This window comes from Talpa europaea (genome assembly GCF_964194135.1).
Source record: "Talpa europaea genome assembly, chromosome: 13".
Taxonomy (NCBI): domain Eukaryota; kingdom Metazoa; phylum Chordata; class Mammalia; order Eulipotyphla; family Talpidae; genus Talpa; species Talpa europaea.
The window spans coordinates 38875139-38898754 of NC_140080.1; the positions used below are offsets into that span (position 1 = coordinate 38875139).

Below are 23616 nucleotides of genomic sequence, written 5' to 3' on the forward strand. Positions count from 1 at the left end.
TTATCTCTGCTGCCCTTATGCCACTTCCCTTATCCTTTCTTTTTCTAATCCTAAGAGCTTTATTTTCTTTCTTACAGCTACTAAAGAGTTGGCTAATAATACTTAAAGGGACATCTTACATTCTCACTTTTAACTTTTATTTTATAAGATTTTTTTATTTATGCAAGAATTGGGGTACAGGCAGAGGTATGGGAGGGTGACAGGATTCACCGGAGACAGAGTGGGGAACAGAACAGGCAGTCTGACTGAAATACACTGCTGAGGGGAGCAGCGGGCAAGTCAGGAGAGGTCTGCTGTACCATGTGGGTTGCTCCCTGGCTGGGGATCAATCTTGTGCTGCAGTGGCTGGGGTTAGCTTCATAGGTTGCATCTTAACCCCTTGCGCCACCAGGGAGGCCCCGTGTGCAATTACTTTTTAAAATAGCTTTTGACTTTTAGCTTTATAAAACGGAGATGGTTTCATTAATGACAGCATTGTTTTAAAAAAATGTTTAAATGCTTTTTTCTCTTTTTTTTAACTAGATGTGATGCTGACCCTTCAGCCTTAGCAAACTATGTTGTAGCTTTGGTCAAGAAGGACAAACCTGAGAAGGAATTGAAAGCCTTTTGTGCTGATCAGCTTGACGTCTTTTTGCAAAAAGGTAACCATAATGTACCCTAAATTACTTGGGTAAAGATTTTAAATTTAAAACTTCATAATAAAATCTTGAAGCTATAAGCTTGAAAGAAACTGGTCAGAGTCCTTAGAATATTTATATATATATATTTATGCTTAATTATTTATCATGTATTTTGGCAGAACTTTTTTTCCTTTTCTGCTGCTTTTCTATATTGAGGCAGTGGTGGCTATAATCCTTTTTAGGTGACTGGGTCCTAAGTGACTTGTGACAGGGTCTAGTTGATGGTGGGGGGATATTACTATTTTTTTTTTTTTGGTAAAGATTTACTAACTTGTGCATACAAGAGCTGGGATGCAGGCCAGAGATGCGGGGACAGGGTGTGTGTGAGAGAAGATTCTTCCCACACATGTGTGGGAAGAGAACAGGCAGACTGACTGAAATACACTGCTGAGGGGAGCAGCGGATGAGACAGGAGAGGTCTGCTTCACCATGTATGTTACCTGGCCGGCCAGGGATCGAACTTAAGCAGCTGAGGCTGTGGATTGCTTCTTAGTGCAGTGCTTTAATCCCTTACTCCACCAGGGAGGCCCGGGTATTACTTTTTTTTTTAATTAATTTATTTTTTAAGATTTGTTTTTATTTATTTATACAAGCACTGGGTACTTGTATTTATTTATACAAGCGCGGGAAGGTGAGAGAATTCACCAGAGCCAGAGTGGGGAGCAGGGCAGGCAGAAGGACTGAAGTACACTGCTGAGGGGAGCAGCGGGAGGCAGGAGAGGTCTGCGCGCCATGTGGGTGGCCGGGGAGCAGCTGGGGGTTGAACCGGCGCTGCAGAGGCTGCGGGCAGCTTCGCAACCCAGCGCTCAACCGCTGCGCTACCGGGGAGGCCCCCCCTCCCCTGGGTATCACTTTTAAGGATAATTAAGCTGCTTATTTTTGCTCTTTATTAGGACAATGAAACTGTATACCTCTTGATTGTGGCTACATGATATGGAAGAGGAGATGGGCATGGTCCTCTTCTTTTTATGCCTTAAACTTCCCATCTTTTTATTTTTTTAAAGGTTTATTTTTATTTATTTTACATGTACAAGAACTGGGGTGTAGGCCAAAGGTGTGGGCGGTGTGTGTGTGTGTGAGGATTCACCAGAGACAGGTTGGGGAACAGAACAGAGAAATGAACTGAAATACACTGCTGAGGGGAGCAGCGGGCGAGTCAGGAGAGGTCTGCTGTGCCATTTGGGTTATCTCTCTGGCCGGGGATGGAACTCTTGGTTCAGTGGCTGCTGATAGCTTCATAGTGCTGAGATTTAACCCCTTGCCTCACCAGGGAGGCCCAGTTTCCCATCTTTTAATAAATACATTGCTTTCCATGGTCTGCACAACTTTCAGGAAGTATCCCCTGCTGCTTTTCTGGCTTCTCTCCTCCCACCTCCCTCACTTACTCCATTATAGCCACATTCTAGCTATTCCCCCCACCCCCTCAATGGCAGACATGTTCCCAACTCAGGGCTTTTGAACTCTCTTTACCCTTGTTGGAACATGGTTTCCTCCCTATGGTTTCTGGTCTCTTCTCAAATGTCAGCTTCTCAGAGCGGTTTTTCCTGAGCAGCCTGTGAACAATATCATATGCCTCATGCCTCTGTTCACATCTCTTTCCAACTTTGCTTTGTTTGTTTTTTTCATGGCACTAGTCACTTCTCATGTTAAATATATATTTTTTGATGTATTATCTTTATTTACATGTTCATCTGTATGTGACTCTCCGCTTCTTCCTCCTGGCCCCCTTTTGTCTTTCCCTTTGTTGTAAGTGGAGACTTGGAACCTACAGTGCCTGGCACATAGAAGATATTCAATATTGTTGAATGGATGAATAGGAATGTGGATAATACGCACTTTTTGGTTCATCTAGCTACTGGCAATGAGAAGATAGCCTTTAACTCAATTACCTACTGAAAAAGAAAAGATAGTAAATATAACTTCTCAATCTAAAACACAGGATTTTTTTGTCCATTTTAAGGCTTTTTATACCCCTAAAATCTCAAGTCTTTCCCGATACATGAGTATTTTAATTTTTGCATGAATTAATTTATATGACCTAGTTTTTATTAAAGATGAATTATGAAATGTAGAACCATGAAAAAAGATGAAGAAAAACTAAACTTAACAGAGACATTTGGGATAAGAAGCATTTGTTATTAGACATTAAAAAAATGCCTTACTATAGGGCCACCCTGGTGGCGCAAGGGGTTAAGCACCGCACTATGAAGCAATCCTCAGCCTCTGCAGCACGAGTTCGATCCCTGGCTGGCCAGGGAGCAACCCACATGGCGCAGTAGACCTCTCCTATCTTGCCCGCTGCTCCCCTCAGCAGTGTATTTCAGTCAGTCTTCCTGTTCTGTTCCCCACTCTGTCTCTGGTGAATCCTCTCACCCCCGAACCCACCTCTGGCCTTTACCTCAGTTCTTGTATGCATAAGTAAGTAAATCTCTAAAAATATGCCTTATTATAAACCATAAGGGTTTTTTTTATTTTCAATATCATTTCTTTTTTTTTTTTTTTAATTTATTTTATTTATTTATTTATACAAGCACCGGGTACAGTCAGAAGCACGGGAGGGTGAGAGAATTCACCAGAGCCAGAGTGGGGAGCAGAGCAGGCAGAAGGACCGAAGTACACTGCTGAGGGGAGCAGTGGGCGGCAGGAGAGGTCTGCGCGCCATGTGGGACCCTCCCTCAGGTGTCCGGGGAGCAGCTGGGGATCAAACCGGCACTGCAGAGGCTGCAGGCAGCTTCACAGCCCAGCGCTCAACCGCTGCACCACCAGGGGAGGCCCTCATTTCTTTTTTTTTTTTTTTTTTAATTTAAATTTTATGTTTATGTTCCCCATGCAATTACAACCCCCTTATTTTGACCCCAATCCCTCCTTTCCCCGCCCCCCACCCCCCATAGAGTGTCTCTGGTTCATAGTTGTTTGTTGATTTTGATATTTTCTTTCTTATAGTTATTCTTTTTCCTGGTCCCTTATTTAAGTTTTCTAGATTCCTGCTATGAGTGAGACCATCCGGTATTTTTCTTTTTCTTTCTGGCTTATTTCGCTGAGCATGATCCCTTCCAGCTCCATCCATGTTGCTGCAAATTGCATGTGTTTATCTTTTTTGAATGCTGAGTAATATTCCATGGTGTATATGGACCACATCTTCTTGATCCAGTCATCTATTTTTGGGCATTTGGGTTGTTTCCAAAGCTTAGCTATTGTAAACAGTGCTGCTATAAACATAGGGGTGCAGGTGCTCTTTGGAATTGATGTTTCTGTGTCCTTTGGGTAAATACCTAGGAGTGGAATTGCTGGATCATGTGGAAGCTCTATGTTTAGTAGGTCAAGAAATCTCCACACAAACCATAAGGGTTTTTAGTGACATTTCGAAGTTGCAAAACCAATACATGTGGGGAAGAATTATAACAGAAAATGAACAACCATAAATTTGCCATCAGAGATAAAGTCACTTGCCTGTTCATAGAAGTCTTTAGATTAGCACTGTCCTGTAAAATTTACCTGTTATCTTCACTTTCAAATTCACCAGCTGCTAGCAGCTTTTGAACCCTTGATATGTGGCAAATGTGGCTTAGGAACTGATTTTTTTGTTGTTGTTGTTTTTATTTATTTATTTATTTTTATTTATTTATTTATACAAGTACTGGGTGCAGTCAGAAGCGTGGGAGGGTGAGAGAATTCACCAGAGCGGGGAACAGCACAGACAGATTGACACTGCTGAGGGGAGCAGCGGGCATGGCAGGAGAGGTCTGCGCGCCATGTGGGACCCTCGCCAGTGGTCGGGGATCGAACCGGTGCTGCAGAGGCTGCGGGCAGCTTCGCAGCCCAGTGCTCAACCACAGCGCCACCGTTGAGCGGGGGTGGGGGGCTGATTTTTTTATTTTAATGCATACAAGAACTGGGGTATAGGCCAGAGGTGCAGGGGTGCAGGGGTGGGGGTATGAGAGGATTCATCAGAGACAGAATGGGGAACAGAACAGGCGGACTGACTGAAATACAAAGCTGAAGGGCTAGGTGGGTAAGACAAGAGGGATCCACTGCACCATGTGGTTAGCTCCCTGCCTGGCCCGGGACTGAACTCATGCTGCATTGGCTGCGGATAGCTTCACAGTGCTGTATTTAACCCCTTGTGCCACAAGGGAGGCCCGGATTTTTTTAATTTAAATTAATTTAATGTCATGTAACTAGTTGCTACTCTCTTGGACAGCACAGTTCTAGATTCCTGTATATATGTTTATATTATATATTAAAATGGTTTTAAAGTAGTATACTCTTTAATGTGCTTTAGAAAATTTAATAGTATATTGAATCTTATTTAATATCAGATGCTTTGTTTCTTTCAATGGGTTACATGTATTTTAACTGACAAAAGTAATGCATGTTTTAAATATGTTTTAGAAATAACAAGCATATGATGAAAGTTCTGATCATAGAGTTTTTGAAGGTGTTGATTAATTTGTTCGTTGTTTTAACGTTGCGTGCAATAGCCAACAAGAGCTAACGGTTTTGTAGTCATGGAAAATGCTGACTACACAAATAATGTAAAGAAATTCATAGGAAGATGTTTTTCTGAAGAAAAATTAATTTGACATTTTATTTTTATTTATTTATTTATTTATTTTTATAGAGGCATGCTTTATTTATTTATTTTGTTTGTTTGTTTTGTTTATACATGCACTGGGTACAGTCAGAAGCGCGGGAGGGTGAGAGAATTCACCAGAGCCAGAGCGGGGAGCAGAGCAGGCAGAAGGACCGAAGTACACTGCTGAGGGGAACAGCGGGCGGCAGGAGAGGTCTGCGCACCATGTGGGACCCTCCTCTGGTGGCCGGGGAGCAGCCGGGGATCGAACCGGTACCGCAGAGGTTGTGGGCAGCTTCGCAACCGAGCGCTCAACCGCTGCGCCACCGGGGAGGCCCTAATTTGACATTTTAGACAAATTTATGTGACGTGAGTAACAGTTGCAGTGTAAGCATAGTGTGTTGTACTTTTTTTTTTATTTTTATTTTTTAAAGATTTATTTTTATTTATTTATACAAGCACTGGGTACAGTCAGAAGCGAGGGAGGGTGAGAGAATTCAGCAGAGCCAGAGCGGGGAGCAGAGCAGGCAGGAGGACGGAAGTACACTGCTGAGGGGAGCAGCAGGTGGCAGGAGAGGTCTGCGTGCCATGTGGGACCCTCCTTCGGGGACCGGGGAGCAGCTGGGGATAGAACTGGCACTGCAGAGGCTGTGGGCAGCTTTGCAACCCAGCGCTCAACCGCTGCGCCACTGGGGAGGCCCGTGTTGTACTTTTAATATGCTCTTTAGCTGTTGCTTACAGTAGGCCCAATGAAAGTTATTTAAATTTAAACTAGGTTTCAATAACTTTGTAAATATTTTGACATTTATATTTTTAATAAGTTTATCTGGTTTTTCCATTCAACTAGTCTGGAAATGTTACACAATAGAGCAGCTTTTATGTAAAATATGAAAGATACTTTAATATCATTTTCATGTCAGTATTTTTTCAACTACTTAAAAATGTTTTTAATTAAATTTTTTGAGGAGGCAGAGCAATTATGCCATATAAATGTATACAATGAAAAGTTTCTCTCACTTGTTCTTCTGTTTCTGCCTTCAGTATACAATCTTTGTCTTTTTAGCATTTATGCAAATGTAAACAGATACAATTATTTCATCCTATATCTTTGAATCTGGTGTTATCCTTGTTGATTCTTTTTATAATTACTGTGTATTCTATTGTATGGTTGTCTCATAGCTTAGACTTTTATTTGTGGCAGTTTGGGTTGTTACAGTCTTTTGCTTTGACATGCCAGAGAAATAATCCTGTATAGGTATCACTGTCTGTGTTCAAAGGATTTAAAGACCCAGGAGTGGGATTCTCCCCCTTAGAGTTAGGCTCAGTTTTATTCCTACCACCAGTGTATAAGACGTCCCATTTTCCTCAGGTTTGCCAGTAGCATTGTCTAACTTGTTGTTTGTGCAACACTTAAATATTATTTCTTCTTCTTAGAAACTTCAGGTTTTGTGGATAAACTTTTTGAAAGTCTCTATACTAAGAACTACCTTCCACCTTTGGAACCAGTTAAGCCTGAGCCAAAACAACCTGTCCAAGAAAAAGAAGAAATTAAAGAAGAGGTAATGCAAGGTTTTCTTTTGCTTTTGGGAACTTCTTAGATTCCATTACCAGTATCATTCTTAGTTCAGTGTTGCCCTATTTAAAAGTAATTAACTGTTATTGAAGTTTCAGGGTTTGAGGTTTGAAGCATAATCTTTATCAGTCCTTAGTTCATTCAATTTAAAGGATTAGAAGAATTTAAGACATGATTGTAGATGGTATCCTAATTGTTTGAACCAAGAAGGAAATTTTGCAGAGTTCGTTTGTAATTCTTTTATGCCCACAAAACTAACTATATGATGAGAGTGTAGGTTCAAAAATCAAGCTGCATGAGTGAAAATAGTTTCTGTATGCATAAATAAAAAATAAATCTTAAAAAAAAAATAAAAATAAAATACACACTATGAGTATTTAGGAGCCAAGGGAGGTAATGTATTTGACTTACTCCTAAATTATTCAGAAAAAAGTTATGGGTATGGATAGGTAAAGAGCGTAATAGGGTAAATCTTCAATAGGTGAATCTAAAATATAGGGATTTTGGGTACTATTCTTGAAAATTTATGGAAGTGTAATTTTATTTTGAAATAAAAAGCTGATCATATAATTGATTATAGTAAAAAGTCAGAAAATAAACATCTTGCTTTGGAGCCCAGCCCCAGCCCTAGGCAATCACTCATTCTTTCTGTCTCTACAGATTGGCCTACTCTGGATAGTTTATATTAAAGGCACTATATAATATGTCATCTTTTGTGTTGACTTCTTAGCATGTTTTCAAGTTTCATTCAAGTTGTAGCATGTATTAGTACTTGATTTTTTTAAAAAAGATTTTTATTTACTTACTCTGGCATAGTAGAACTGGGGTGTAGGGCCTTCCCAGTGGCACAGCAGTTGAGCGCTGGGTTGTGAAGCTGCCTGCAGCCTTTGCAGCACTGGTTCTATCCCCGGCCACTGGGTGAGGGTCCCATACGGCGCGCAGATCTCTCTTGCCACCCTCTGCTCCCCTCAGCAGTGTACTTTGTCAGTCTGCCTGCTCTGCTCTCCGCTCTAACTCTGGTGAATTCTGTCACCCTCCCGCGCTTCTGACTCTACCCAGTGCTTGTATAAATAAATAAATAAATCTTAAAAAAAAGGGGGGGGGAGAACTGGGGTGTAGTCCAGGGATGCAGGTAGTGACAGGATTCACCAGAGCCAAAATTGGGGAGCAGAGCAGGCGGATTGACTGAAATACACTGTTGAGGGTAGTAGCGGGTGAAACAGTAGAGGTCTGCTGTGCCATATGTGTGTTAGCTCCCTGGCCGGGATGGAAGTCAGGCTGTCACAGAGATAGCACTGAGACTTAACTCCCTAGGCCACCAGGGAGGCCCGGTGCTTGATTTTTTTTTAATGGCTAAATAGTATTTCTTTATATGGCTTTATCACGTTTTCTTTTTGGGGTTGATAGGCAAATGGGTTTTGGATTTTGTATTTTTTTTTTTAAAGATTTATATATTTATGCATATAAGAACTGGGGTATAGGCCAGGGGTGTGGGGGTGAGAGGATTCACCAGAGACAGAGTGGGGAACAGAACAGGTGGATTGACTGAAGTACACTGCTGAGGGGAGCAGTAGGCAAGTCAGGAGAGGTCTGCTGCGCCATGTGGGTAGCTCCCTGGCCGGCCAGGTATTGAACTCATGCTGCAGTGGCTGCAGTTAACTTCATAGGTTTCTTTTACATCTCTTCATAAAAGAGATGTAAAAGAAACCAACTTTGCTCTTTTTCCTTCCTTTTGATATTCTGTATTTTCCAAGGATTTTTTTTAGATGAACAAGTATTAACTTTTAACGGGGAAAATTATTCTTGAGAAAAATCAAAGGATTCAAGAAAAATAAAACATAAGTCCACAAAAAAATGCATAAACATCTTAACCTCATGTACTGCCAGGGAGGCCCTGGTTATTGGATCTTAATGAATAATGTTTCTAGAAATGTTTATGCATTTTTTTGTGGACTTATGTTTTATTTTTCTTGAATCCTTTGATTTTTCTCAAGAATAATTTTCCCTGTTAAAAGTTAATACTTGTCCATCTAAAAAAATCCTTGGAAAATACAGAATATCAAAAGGAAGGAAAAAGAGCAAAGTTGGTTTCTTTTACATCTCTTTTATTCTTTAAATCCCACTTTTAATACCTCCCTACGTGTCTTTTACTCATTTCCTCTGTAAATTTTGTTTTCTTGCAGAAACTCAATCATTTATCCTATAGAGTGTTTTACTGTTTGGATTTTGCTGATTGCATCCCAATGGAGTAATATATTCTCTGTATGTCCTGTCAATTGATAGAGAGAATGGTTTTTAAGTGTAGTCTGATTATATAATGTTTTTCTAAGCACCATATGGTTGCCATCTTGTGGCTTCCATTTTATGTTGCCTGAGTTGTTTTTTTTTTTAAGACTTTTTTTAATTCATGCATACTAGAGCTGGGGTGCAGGCCAGAGGTGCAGGGGGTGAGAGGACTCCCAGAGACAGAGTGGGGAGCAAAATATGTTGCCTGAGATTTATCAAATTGTTAGCTTTTGTTCCATTCACTCCTGACTAGATACTTATATCTCTACTACTTTTAAGGGACACTTGTTTAGCTCTTGCCAAATGATACTATTTCACCTAACTTTGGTAAAGACTGTACTTCTTTTGAGATTAACTTCTGTTTAAAGACAATAATGCAACCATTAATTCTCTATTTCTGGTGAGTCTTGGTTGTTAGACTTTAGGAAACCATAACATTTTCATTAGTCCCAATACCATTTTTTTTAATTTACATAAAATACTTAGTCTTACTCATTAATTTAATTATTTGATCCTAAAACCCTTTCCCTGAAACAGATCTAAAGCCTTCCTTAAATGAATTATGGTATGAATATGTTTTATAACTAGGAAAAAAAACTGTTTTACTATATGATAGTTATAAATAGAGATATGCTATTTTTACTTTTTCAATTTAAAGAATGAATTGCTGTTTTTCTCCCCTGCTATTTCTACTTTAAATTAACATTTAAAAATTATCATATTGCTGTTACAGTAGTTTCAGCATCTTTTTTACTTCTCCCTGTTGCCTAACTTTTTGTATGTGATTTACTTCATAATTGTTTCTTTGTATTTATTTGTTCCCTTTTATACCAGAAGGATGATTGGATAAATCTGTTTTGTAATTTATAGAAGAACTCTTCTTATTTCTAATAAATTTTTTCATACAGGTATTTCAGGAGCCAGTAGAAGAAGAACGAGATGGCAGAAAAAAGAAATATCCTAGTCCCCAGAAGACTCGTTCAGAATCTAGTGAGCGAAGGTTTGTGTTTAATTATTAGAAAGACATTAATAACTTTTCAGTTACCTTATAAGGGTATTACAGGATTTTTAACATATAGTCTGACTCTCTTAAGAACTGATTAAAGGAAGAGAGTGTTAAATCTCTTCCTTTCATTCTTTCTGCTTTTTGTCTTTGTCATACTTTATTTTCCTTTTATAAACAGTCATCATTATGTGCTTTCCCCAAGAGCTCAGGGGTGGGAGCTTTCTCCTTAGAGAATATTAATGAAATGTTCCATTTGGTTAGGGGTGCTCAGTGTTAAAATTATCCATAGCATTTTATGTTACTAGTAGCGCAGCTTAGATGTTGAATCATCAGCCTGCCATAAAATAAAATGGTCTTTGTGTAGGAAAACTTTGTATTGAGACTTCTTTCTTTTATAGTTTTGAATTTCCGTTTTCCCCTATTCCTCCTCTTATTTTGGATTCACCTCTTTTTCATTTCTCCCCACCCATTGCAGTTGAGGGAATACCTTTTCTTTTTACATAGTGGATTAGAGGAATTATGTGGCAGTCTTAGAGCTTTCTACTGATTTGCTTGCAGATTTGTTTTCTATAGTGTTCACATGGCTTTTATATCGGTGTATTATAGGACACGTGAGAAAAAAAGAGAAGATGGTAAGTGGAGAGACTATGACCGGTACTATGAACGGAGTGAATTGTACCGTGAGAAATATGACTGGAGAAGAGGTCGGAGTAAAAGCCGCAGTAAGAGCCGAGGCCTGAGTCGGAGTAGAAGTCGAAGTAGGGGACGCAGCAAAGACCGGGATCCAAATAGGAGTGTTGGTGAGTAGATGAGGCATTCCCCTAAATATTATCTTACTGTATCACAAGGGCTCAAGAATTTTGTTTGCTTAAAGGTAAATGTACTTTTAATGTGTCTGAACTATGTAGAAACTGGAATGGTTTAAAAAAATGTAATACTGATTTTGGTACAAAGATAGGGCCTCTGTTCTTGGGATAGAATCAAGGTGGTTTGACTAACAAGAAACTATTCATATAACTGTATCATAATTCATGTTTAGACTTAGGTCATTTTGCATAATTGAAACATGTCCATTTATCAACAAAGTTATCACTCTAGGAAGTGGATAGAAACATTGACTTTTTAAGAATAGTTTTTCACATTAGAAGTTAATACACGTCCATCAAAAAAAAAATCTCCCACTCTCCCCCAAAATAATTGGTTTGCTGTAAGGTTGCCTGCAGTTTATAAAACTAAAAGGAAAAAATTTACCTTATGTGCCGACATCCCAGCCACTGATCTCCTGGGATATCAGTTTGGGGAATCAATTCTTGGATAGCATTCTTATTAAGTGTCAGTGGAGAAACTGGCCTTTCTTCATTTTAAATTGATGTTGATGTTATGAAAGGTGATTTTACACGTTATTGTTACATATGAGACATTGTTGATGTTTCTGCTCTTAGAATATATTAATAATGAGAGTACTTGGAAATATGGATAGCTCAGTAATTTTCATTCAATATTCTCATCTTTCCAATTCTGTGAGAAAATAAAATTTAAGAACATAAATTTCTGATCTATTTTTTTGTTGTTTGTTTTTATATTGTCTCTAAAGCAGAGCATAGGGAAAGATCAAAGTTTAAGAGTGAAAGAAACGACTTGGAGAGTTCCTATGTGCCTGTGTCTGCACCACCTCCAAACTCTTCTGAGCAGTATTCTTCTGGGGCACAGTCTATTCCCAGCACTGTTACTGTGATCGCACCTGCGCACCATTCTGAAAACACAACTGAGAGTTGGTCTAATTACTATAACAATCACAGCTCTTCCAATTCTTTTGGTCGAAACCCACCACCAAAGAGGCGATGCAGAGATTATGATGGTAAAAACTCTCTTTTGTACCCAAAAGTAATAGTAAAGCAAATGTTGCTTATATTTGCATACACTTATCATTATAGCCCAGATTTTGTTAAAAGGATAATTGAGGAGACTCTTCTTTAGCATGTGCTAATTATTGTTTGATTTAATATTTTGACTCTTGTCAAGAAATGTTCAGATTTGACCCTTCAGTTGCTTTTTATTGTTTTTGTTATTTCAGACACTATGTATACCATAAAAATTGGTAGGATGTGATTTCTTTGTGGTATGTTTGGTGCTTGGAATTTGTTAAGCATATGTAACTGACTTACACTATTAACTTGGTGACTTTCCAATTCTGTGATTGGATCAGTGTGTGTGTGTGTGTGTGTGTGTGTATTCTAGTTTTTTTATTATAGAACTATTTAAATATTTCTAAGTCAACAAGATACTATAATTAACCCTAATGTTTCCAGGGCTTTGTATCCATGATCTTGGACACCTGTGTTTTCATCTATACTCTTTCTTCCTGGCCTATATTATTTTGAAGCAAATAGTAGATATATCATAAGCATTTTTCTGTAAATATAGAATATATGTATTTTTATATATAGGAAAGGAACTTTTTACATACTTATACAAATAGGAAATAAAATCATATCCTAAGTCAGGTACAGCTTCAGTTTTGCCATTGTCTCCCAACCACTGAGCTCTTTCCCAAGGCCATTTTTTTTTTTAAAGATTTATTTATCTATGCATACAAGAGCTGGGGTACAGGCCAGAGATGCGGGGGTGAGAGGATTCACCAGAGACAGAGTGGGGAACAGAAGAGGCAGATCTACTGAAATACACTACTGAGGGGAGCAGCGGGGGAATCAGGAGAGGTCTGCTGCGCCATGTGGGTTGCTCCCTGGCCAGCCGGGGATCGAACTTGTGCTGCAGAGACTCCGGATTGCTTCATGGTGCGGTGCTTAACCTCTTGCTCCACCAGGAGGGCCTCCTCCCAAGGCCATTTTAATGTTTCTTATATATCTTTCTAAACACAGTCTATACATGTGTATATAAACAAATGCATCTATCTTCCCCACTTCATTACACAAATGCTTGTTTATTCACACTCTTCTACATAGTGGGTGTTTTTTTTTTTTTAAATCTAGCAATATTTTCTGGCAATCTCCCTATATTAATATATAAAGAACTTTACATTTTTTAGGCTTCTTAGTATTCTGCAGTACTGGAGAAATGACCTTAACTTATTCCTTATTGATGCACTTTTGGAGTGTGTCTATATTTTGCTCTTAAAAACAATGCTGCAGTGAATAATCTGGGTTTTTTAATGGCCACTTGAATACTTTAAAGTCTCAGCTTGTGAATATATAGAAAAATGGTTGCTTTAGAATAATATGAAAATAAGTAGTTGAAGTTAGATCAACTAGTTCAGCTCCCTTGTTTTCACCTACCCCGGCCTTTGTTAGTAGATATTTATTTATCTTTCTATTATGAAAACATAGTAATAGCTAGTGGGTTTGTGTTTTAGTGACTAGTTACTTGTTTCTCACTCTGTGTCATTTGCTATCTCAATATATTATAGTGTCATAGTGTAGAAAGTAGAGAGAACACCTGCTTCTACCTTAGGGATATGTCATGATTAACAGAATAATACCAAGAGGACTTTAGACCCCCTAGGGAAGTGCTGTATAAATCAGATTGATGGGTTTTTTTTCTTTGTTTTCTGAACTCTAAGTAGGTCATAATAAGATTTTTTCTTTCATTCTTATAGAAAGAGGATTTTGTGTACTTGGTGACCTTTGTCAGTTTGATCATGGAAATGATCCCCTGGTTGTTGATGAAGTTGCTCTGCCAAGCATGATTCCTTTCCCTCCACCTCCTCCTGGACTTCCTCCTCCTCCACCTCCCGGGATGTTAATGCCTCCGATGCCAGGCCCGGGCCCTGGCCCTGGCCCTGGCCCAGGCCCAGGCCCAGGCCCAGGCCCAGGTCCTGGCCACAACATGAGACTTCCTGTTCCCCAAGGACATGGCCAGCCTCCACCTTCTGTTGTTCTTCCCATACCAAGTAAGTATATGTTCACTGACTGTTTCTTTGGTGGAGGATGATACATAGAAGAACCTGTCTTTTTTTGGCTAACCTAACACTATACTTAAAATTTTTGGAAGATAAGTTGATAATAGAATATGGTATATATTCATATAAATGCCGGTTAAAATGCTGCAATTTCCTTTACTCCATCCATCTTCGTATTATTGTATTATTTGTTATATCCTCTAAGTATAAAATATAAATGTAATCAACTAACTTATATATCTACAGTCAAAATCTTGCTAGTTTTTTTTAAGATGCTAGGAAAAAAACTCTGCTAATAGTATAGTGAAATTTCTCAATCTTTAAATAAAAAATCTTTAAGAATATTGAAAAAAAAAAAAAAGAATATTGAAATAGGGCCTCCAGGCCACCCCGGTGACAATGCAGGTTGAGCGAAGCACTGTGAAGCTGTCCGTAGCCGCCGCAGCGCAGTTTCAATTCCTGGCCAGCCAGGGAGATTCCCACATGCTCCCCTCAGCAGTGTACTTCGGTCAGTCTGCCTGTTGTGTTCCCCATTCTGTCTCTGGTGAATCCTCTCACCCTCCCCCCCCCAACCCCACACACACCTCTGGCCTAAATCCCAGCTCTGTGTGCATAAATAAATCTTTAAAAAATAAAAATAAAAATTTTGAAATAGGACCTCCCTGGTGGCGCAGGGGGTTAAGCACAGAACTGTGAAGCAATCCACAACCACTGCAGCATGAGTTCGATCCCCGGCTGGCCAGAGAGCTACCACAAGGCACAGCAGACCTCTCCTGCCTCATCTGCTGCTCCCCTCAGCAGTGTATTTCAGTCAGTCTGACTGTTCTGTTTCCCACTCTCTCTGGTGAGTCCTCTCACCCCCCACATCTCTGGTCTGTACCCCAGCTCTTGTATGCATAAATAAATAGATCTTAAATAAAGAAGAATATTGCAATAGTTTTAAAAACCTTTTATTATGGAAATTTTCAAATATACACAGAAGTAGAATAATAATTTAAGTATTCTATGTGACATCATCCATCTTCAGTGGCTATCAGTATTCAGCTCTTTCATCCCTTTCTCCTTTTATTTTCCCCTCTTTTTTGGCTTATTTTTTGTTGCTGGAAGAAATTCCTAGTGTCCTATTATTTCAACATTATATCCTTAAGTTTGACTCTCTTTGCTAATGAGGACTGTTTTTTGTTGTTGTCATTGTTTTATTAATCTATGCTCTTATATCCACCAAAATTGAATGAGTAATTAGGAGTTGATAGCTTAGCAGAAACCAAGACGAAACTTTTAAAATATTATTTAAAAAATTTATTATGAGTTTAACAACTTGTGTGATAGAAGATAAAATGTGTCTCTATGTATATCTAAATATTATTTATGTCTTATATTAACTATATCTAAAATTCTAAGTTTTTTAAAGATTTATTTATTTATGCATACAAGAACTGGGGTATAAGCCAGAGGTGTGGGGAGTGAGAGGATTTTCCAGAGACAGAGCGGGGAGCAGAACAGGCGGGCCTACTGAAACACACTGCTGATGGGAGCAGTGGGCGAGTTAGGAGAGGTCTGCTGTGCCATGTGGGTCAGCTCCCCGGCTGGGGATCGAACACATGCTGCAATGTTTGGTGATAGCTTGGAAGTGCTGAGACTTTAACCCCTATGCCACCAAGGAGGCCCTGTATCTAAAATTCTAAAGGATATTTCTAAACACATAAGAAACTTTACTTGAAGAAATTTAACATTGTTAAGTGATCACAGATATTAAGAATGATTGTCATTCATATTATTTAAGCAATACTTTTTTGTTGTTGTTGTTAAAGATTAATTTATTTATTATTTATACAAGCACTGGGTACAGTCAGAAGCGCGTGAGGGTGAGAGAATTCACCAGAGCCAGAGTGGGGAGCAGAGCAGGCAGAAGGACCAAAGTACACTGCTGAGGGGAGCAGCGGGCGGCAGGAGAGGTCTACGTGCCATGCGGGACCCTCCTCCCGTGGCCGGGGAGCAGCCGGGGATCAAACCGGTGCTACTGAGGCTGCGGGCAGCTTCGCAACCCAGCGCTCAACCGCTGCGCCACCGGGGAGGCCCTAAACAATACTTTTAAAATTTTCTTTTTTAAAACTTTACATTTTTGAAATTATAGCCTTATAAGATGTTCAGAAGTCATTTAGCATGATCTTTGTACCTATCACCTTTTATTTGTGCAGTAGCATCCTTACGGAACATATTTCAAGTTAATAAAGATTTGGAGTCATGCTTAAATTTGGTCAATAGAAATATGGCTCTTTTAACTCAGTGTTTGTGAATGCTTAATATTGTGACAAAAGTGGTGTAAATGAAGCCTGAGATTTTATTCCTCAGATAAAAAAGCATCTTTATATACAGTTTCTCCTACTGTCTGAAAAGAGGAGGTTCCTATTTGGTAGGATTTGGTAGGTTATTTTTGGGGTCTGGAAATACTGTTACCATGAATTTATATGGAAAATTTAAGGTGAATCCTATCATTTCCCCATGTATTCCTATGAAAAATTTCAAGGAAACAGAAAAGTTGAAAGTATTATATGTTGATCATCCATATACTCATCATTCAGTTTCTGCAGTTAACATTTTACTATATACATTTGGATTATTACATGCCATTTTAATTTTTGATGCATTTCATGCATAGTTCATTGCAGACATCAACTTAAACATGTCTGTAGAACATAACGTCACCCCAGAAAGTTTGTTCAAGTCCCTTCCTCGCTATTTTCCACCTCAATCCCTGAGGCAATCAGTTCTGCTATTTTCTTCCGGGATAAGTTTTGTCTGTTCTAGAACTAAGATGTCATTTTTAATTAATTATGCAGCTCACAGTGCTTAAGCAATTACATATATCAAATTCCTTAATTCTGTTCTCAGCCAAAGTAGGTAATTAGTATCAAGTAGAAACTATAATACCCTACCTTTCACTTCTGTTTTTAGGACCACCCATAACACAGTCAAGTTTGATAAACAACCGTGACCAGCCTGGGACAAGTACAGTCCCCAATCTTGCACCAGTGGGAGCAAGACTACCTCCTCCTTTACCCCAGAACCTCCTTTATACAGTATCAGAACGTAAGTAATTGTTGTTTGACTTAAAAATAGAAAAGCCAAGTTTTCTCCTATTTGGTTACTCTGTTAAAAAAATAGATAGTTAAATATCTCTTTTCAGGGACTGTGGCTTATAAAGATTATGTTGTGTTCACAAGGAATTTTCTTTGAGATTATGCTGTATAAAATACAGGTTGGCTATATTATGATTTTGTGTGATATTGGGAAAGGCAAGAATTTCTGTTTTAAAGAAGTCTACTCTGATGTAGCAAAATACAGTGTCTTCTAAAGTCATTTTATTTCTAAACTTCTGTTGAAAAATTGTTCCTCTGAATGAGTTTCTAAAACATAAGGTTTTCGAATAAGGACAACACAAAAAAGGAAAACTACAGGCCAATCTCCCTAATGAACACTGATGCAAAAATCCTCAATAAAATTTTAGCTATCAGAATCCAACAGTGTATCCATAAGATAATTCACCACGACCAAGTAGGATTCATTCCAGGGACACAAGGATGGTTTAACATCAGAAAATCAATCAACGTTATCCAACACATCAACAAAAAGAAATATAAAAACCATATGATAATATCAATAGATGCTGAGAAAGCTTTCGACAAAGTGCAACACCCATTCATGATAAAAGCCCTTGAAATTCTTGGGATACAAGGAACATACCTCAACATCATAAAGGCCATCTATGACAAGCCAACAGCCAATATCATCCTCAATGGTGAAAAGCTGAAAGCAATTCCATTAAGATCTGGAACAAGACAAGGATGTCCACTCTCACCACTGCTTTTCAATATAATACTGGAAGTCCTAGCCAGAGCAATAAGGCAAGAGAAAGACATCCAAGGAATCCAAATAGGAAAAGAAGAAGTCAAACTATCACTATTTGCAGATGATATAATAATATACATAGAGAACCCCAAAAACTCCACAGAAAAACTAATTCAACTTATCAATCAATTCAGTAAAGTGGCAGGATACAAAATCAACACGCAAAAGTCAATAGCCTTCCTATACACAAACAATAAATCTGAAGAAGAAGAAATAAAAAAAAACATCCCTTTTATTATCGAAACAAAAAAAATCAAATATTTGGGAATAAATCTAACAAAAGAGGTAAAGGACCTATACAAAGAAAATTATAAAACACTGTTAAAAGAAATAGAAGAAGACACAAAGAAATGGAAAGACATCCCCTGCTCATGGATTGGAAGAATAAACATTATTAAAATGGCCATCCTACCAAAAGCAATATACCGATTCATTGCTATTCCAATCAAAATTTCAATGTCATTCTTCAAAGAAATAGAACAATTATTGATGACATTCATATGGAATCACCAAAAACCCCGAATAGCCAAAGCTCTACTGAAAAAAAAAGAAGGAAATGGAGGCATCATACTCCCAGACTTCAAACTCTACTACAAAGCCATAATCATCAAAACTGCATGGTATTGGAACAAGAACAGACATACAGACCAATGGAATCGAATAGAAAATCCAGAAATAAACCCACAGATTTATGGTCAACTAATCTTTGACAAAGGAACAAAGACTATGCATTGGAGCAAAGAAAGTTTGTTCAATAAATGATGCTGGGAAAACTGGGTCGCTACATGCAAAAGAATGAAGCTTGACCCCTACCTCACACCATACACAAAAATCAACTCAAAATAGATTAAAGAACTTGACATAAGACCTGAAACCATAAAATATATAGAAGGAAATATAGGCGAAACACTACGTGATTTGTACATCAAAGACATCTTTACAGACACATCACCCAAAGCAGTGATAGTGAAGGCAAAGATAAACAGCTGGGACTACATCAAATTAAAGAGCTTCTGCACAGCAAAAGAGACAATAACAAAAACAAAGAGAAACTCCACCAACTGGGAGAACATTTTTGCACCCAACACTAATGATAAAGGACTGATCACAAAAATCTGCAAAGAGCTGATGAGACTCAACAACAACAAAGAAAATTATCCAGTCAAAAAATGGGCAGAAGAGCTAAAAAGAAACTTCTCTGAAGAGGAAATGCAAATGGCCAACAGGCATATGAAAAAATGTTCAACATCACTTGTCATCAGGGAAATGCAAATCAAAACTACCATGAGATACCATCTTACACCAGTGAGAATGGCACATATTAAAAAAACTAGCAACAACAAATGCTGGCGAGGGTGTGGAGAAAAAGGAACTCTTCTGCACTGTTGGTGGGAGTGCAAACTGGTCCAACCACTGTGGAGAGCTGTGTGGAGATTTCTGGACCTACTAAACATAGAGCTTCCATATGATCCAGCAATTCCACTCCTAGGTATTTACCCAAAGGACACAGAAACATCAATTCCAAAGAGCACCTGCACCCCTATGTTTATAGCAGCACTGTTTACAATAGCTAAGCTTTGGAAACAACCCAAATGCCCAAAAATAGATGACTGGATCAAGAAGATGTGGTCCATATACACCATAGAATATTACTCAGCATTCAAAAAAGATAAACACATGCAATTTGCAGCAACATGGATGGCGCTGGAAGGGATCATGCTCAGCGAAATAAGCCAGAAAGAAAAAGAAAAATACCGGATGGTCTCACTCATAGCAGGAATCTAGAAAACTTAAATAAGGGACCAGGAAAATGATTAACTATAAGAAAGTGAAAATCAAAATCAACAAAAAACTATGAACCAGAGACACTTTTAGGGGGGCGGGGGCGGGAGGGGAGGGATTGGGGTCAGAATGGGGGGGGGCTGCAATTGTATGGGGAATATAAAAATAAAATTATTTATAAAAAAAATTAAAATAAATAAATAAAACATAAGGTTTTATCTTCTAAGAGTCAAATAAAATATTGTTAATAATGATGTTACTTGTATGCTGAAGTGAAGATAGCGTCATTTAAACTAATATTAACATGACATTGTATTGGCACTGGAACTTTGGTGAAGCATGTGCACATGTTGAAGTGTGAAGTTGTACTCCCCAAATTTTTTAGTTATGTAAAAAAATGGCAAATCAATTAAATTATTTAAAATGATGAACTATAATATTTAGTGGTTAGGTTATTGTAAGTTTTATTTAATGATTTATTTTATTTATGCATACAAGAACTGGGGTGTAGGCGAGGTGCCAGGGGTGGAGGGGGCACAGCAGTGAGAGGATTCACCAGAGTGGGGAACAAAACAGGCAGATCTACTGAAATACACTGCTGAGGGGAGCAGCAGGCAAGGCAGTAGAGATCTGCTGCGCCATGGGGGTCAGCTCCATGGCTAAGGATTGAACTCAGGCCACAGTGGTTGGTGATAGCTTGATAGCACTGAGACTTTAACTCCTGCACCACCAGGGTGGCCAGCGCATTATGTTTAATGTTTTCCTTAAATTCCAATTCTCTTATTTCTTGGATTTTTCAAATTTTTTTTAAGTTTTTTTTTTTTATATAGAGGCATGTTTATTTGTTTGTTTGTTTGTTTATACATGCACTGGGTACAGTCAGAAGCGCGGGAGGGTGAGAGAATTCACCAGAGCCAGAGCGGGGAACAGAGCAGGCAGAAGGACTGAAGTACACTGCTGAGGGGAGCAGCGGACGGCAGGAGAGGTCTGCGCACCATGTGGGACCCTCCTCCGGTGGCCGGGGAGCAGCCAGGGATTGAACCGGTGCCGCAGAGGCCGCGGGCAGCTTCGCAACCCAGCGCTCAACTGCTGTGCCACCAGGGAGGCCCTCAAATTTTGTTTTTAATTTACTAAAGCTTATACTTTTAATTTACTGAAGCTTAAACTCCTTTCTCAAAAAACATAAAAATAAGGTCTTTATTGTCGTTAAAAATGTCAGGGAGTGAGATTTTTTTTTTCCAAGAGTGTGGATACATTCATCTTTTATGTTAACAGTATTTGTCAAAACAGTTTCTTTTGCCTCCTAAACTTTTCTTATCTTTGTCATGTCTTGGAGAGTTAAATTCAACTAGTGTTTAAGCATATTTTAAAATCCTTTTTCCATCATTTATTATTGAGACCTTGGACAGGTTACTTAACCCCTCAGTTTCATCTTTTTTTAAAAAAAAAAGATTTATTTTTACTTATTTATGTGTACAAGAACTGGGGTGTAGGCCAGAGGTACAAGGTGTGAGAAGATTCACCAGAGAGGTGGGGAACAGAACAGGCAGACTGACTGAAACACACTGCTGAGGGGAGTAGCGGGGGAGACGGTAGAGGTCTGCTGTGCCATGTGGGTTGTTCCCTGGCTGGCTGGGGATCGAACTCGTGCTGCCGTGGCTGCGGACAGCTTCATAAGCTATGTCTTAATCCCTTGCACCACCAGGGAGGCCCTGTTTTATGAAATATTAATTATATTTTTCCCTCAGACCAATGAAAGGTAACAACTTCCCATTTGCATTAGTAAATTACTGCTTTCAAAGATAGTATTCCTTATTTATTTATTTATTTGTTTGTTTGTTTATACAAGAACTGGGGTACAGGCCAGATGCGTGGGAGGGTGAAAGGATTCACCAGAGACAGAGCAGGGTACAGAACAGGCAAACTGACGAAACACAATACTGAGGGGAGCAGCTGGCGAGACAAGTGAGGTCTGCCGCGCCATGTGGGACCCTCACGGGCCAGCCGGGATTGAACCGGTGCTGCGGAGGCTGTGGACAGCTTCACAGCACTGCACTCAACCGCTGCACCACTAGGGGAGGCCCCAAAGATAGTATTTCATGCAGTACCAGTGTTGATAGAGATTTAATTGTTGGCAGCTGAATATTTTGAAAATTATAGAATACACATATTGAATGATTTAAAACTCTATAAGCCACTTTCTTAAAAGCTAAAAATTTGATTCTAAAATTTGTAGAGGAATTTGAAAGCCTATTAGATAATACTTAATAGCAATCTTAATCATTTAAAAAAATTTTTTTGTTGTAGTATGGATCAGTAATAGATTCTTTTTTGTTTTTAAAGATTTCATTTATACAAGCACTGGGTACAGTCAGAAGCGTGAGAAGGTGAGAGAATTCACCAGAGCCAGAGCAGAACAGACAGGCTGACGAAGTACACTGCTGAGGGGAGCAGCGGGCGTGGCAGGAGAGGTCTGCGCTCCATGTGGGACCCTTGCTGGCGGCCGGGGAGCAAACCGGCGCTGCGGAGGCTGCGGGCAGCTTTGCAGCCCAGCGCTCAACTGCTGTGCCACTGGGGAGGCCCAGTAATAGATTTACTTGATTTTAAAGTTTTTTAAAATTGTCCTTGAGGAGCCTCCTGGTGGCACAAAGGGTTAAGCACAGCACTGTGAAGCTCTCTGCAGCCTCTGTGGCATGAGTTCAGTCCACGGACAGGCTGATCAGGGAGCTACCTACATGACGCTACCTACATGGAGCTACCTACCTACATCAGGGAGCTACCTCTCCGGTCTCGCCGACAGCAGTGTATTTCAGTCAATTTGCCTGTTCTGTTCCTCACTCTCTCTGGTGAATCCTCGCTGGCCTAGACCCCAGTTCTTGTATGCATAAATATATAAATCTTTTTTTTTTTTTAAGATATTTTTGTACAAGAACTGGGGTACACTGAGAGACACAGGAGGGTGAGAGAATTCACCAGAGACAGAGTGGGGAGCAGAACAAGCAGATGGACCGAAGACACAGCTGAGGGGAACAGCGGATGAGGCAGGAGGGGTCTGCCGCGCCATGTGGGTTTCTCCCTGGCTGGCTGGGATCGAACCCATGCTGCAGAGGCTGCTGACAGCTTCACAGTGCGGCGCTCAACCCGCTGTGCCACCGGGGAGGCCCTAAATAAATAAATCTTGGAAAAAAAATAAAATGAAATTGTCTTTGAGACATAAGATGAATCCTTCAGGGCCTCCCTAGTGGCGCAGGGGTTAAGGTCTCAACTTTATCTAGCTATCGCCAGCTACTGTGGCGTGAATTTGATACCCAGCAAGGGAGCTACGGTGCAGCTAGAGGTGCAATGGGTGTCTAGCCCATTGCTGCCTTCATTAGTGTGTTCCAGTAGATCCAGGAGAGCCTGCTCTGCTCTCCACTCTGTCTCTGGTGAATCCTCTCACCCTTGTACCCCCTGCACGTCTGGCCTATACCTCAGTTCTTGTATGCATAAATAAATAGAAGTAAATCTTTTAAAAATTATTAATTCATAATGCAGAAAATTTATGCATGAATAACAAGTATATCAATCAATACTAAGTTGTGGAGTTTTGTTAGCAGGAACCCAAAGTAAAAGAAAAATGAAATCTGAATTTTCGGAGGTAAAACTAGGAGGCTGATCAATGCTAAATATAGGAGATATACAAATGAGCAGTAAGAAATGAGTCTTCCTAAAGAAAGTAGAAATCTAATAGTGGGGAAAAATACATCTTTAAAAAACCAACAAAATCCAAGCCAAAATCTGTTTTGCCGTTAGTAAATGAACATAATGCCTCAGAAACACAAGTGTGATAAAGGAACTAATTCTGCCAAAAATAAAACCTTCTAGTCTGTAATTATTACCTGTTTTGAAAGG

At 39.3% G+C, this 23616-nt stretch overlaps 1 protein-coding gene across 4 annotated transcripts in view; it reads left to right on the top strand.

Moving 5' to 3' along the window:
• The window catches only part of LOC311182933 (RNA-binding protein 27), a gene marked incomplete at both ends in the record, with an annotated part of 74445 nt that overhangs the window by 12448 nt on the left and 38381 nt on the right, over positions 1-23616 (top strand). For 3 of the 4 annotated variants that reach the window (XM_084252085.1, XM_084252087.1, XM_084252086.1), the window contains 7 exons: positions 523-641; positions 6688-6812; positions 10021-10112; positions 10725-10918; positions 11716-11976; positions 13732-14025; positions 16990-17124. In XM_084252085.1, the coding sequence (XP_084108211.1) occupies positions 523-641; positions 6688-6812; positions 10021-10112; positions 10725-10918; positions 11716-11976; positions 13732-14025; positions 16990-17124 (1220 nt within the window). The remainder of the gene's footprint in view (positions 1-522; positions 642-6687; positions 6813-10020; positions 10113-10724; positions 10919-11715; positions 11977-13731; positions 14026-16989; positions 17125-23616) is intronic. The other variant, XM_084252088.1, reaches the window with a different exon arrangement.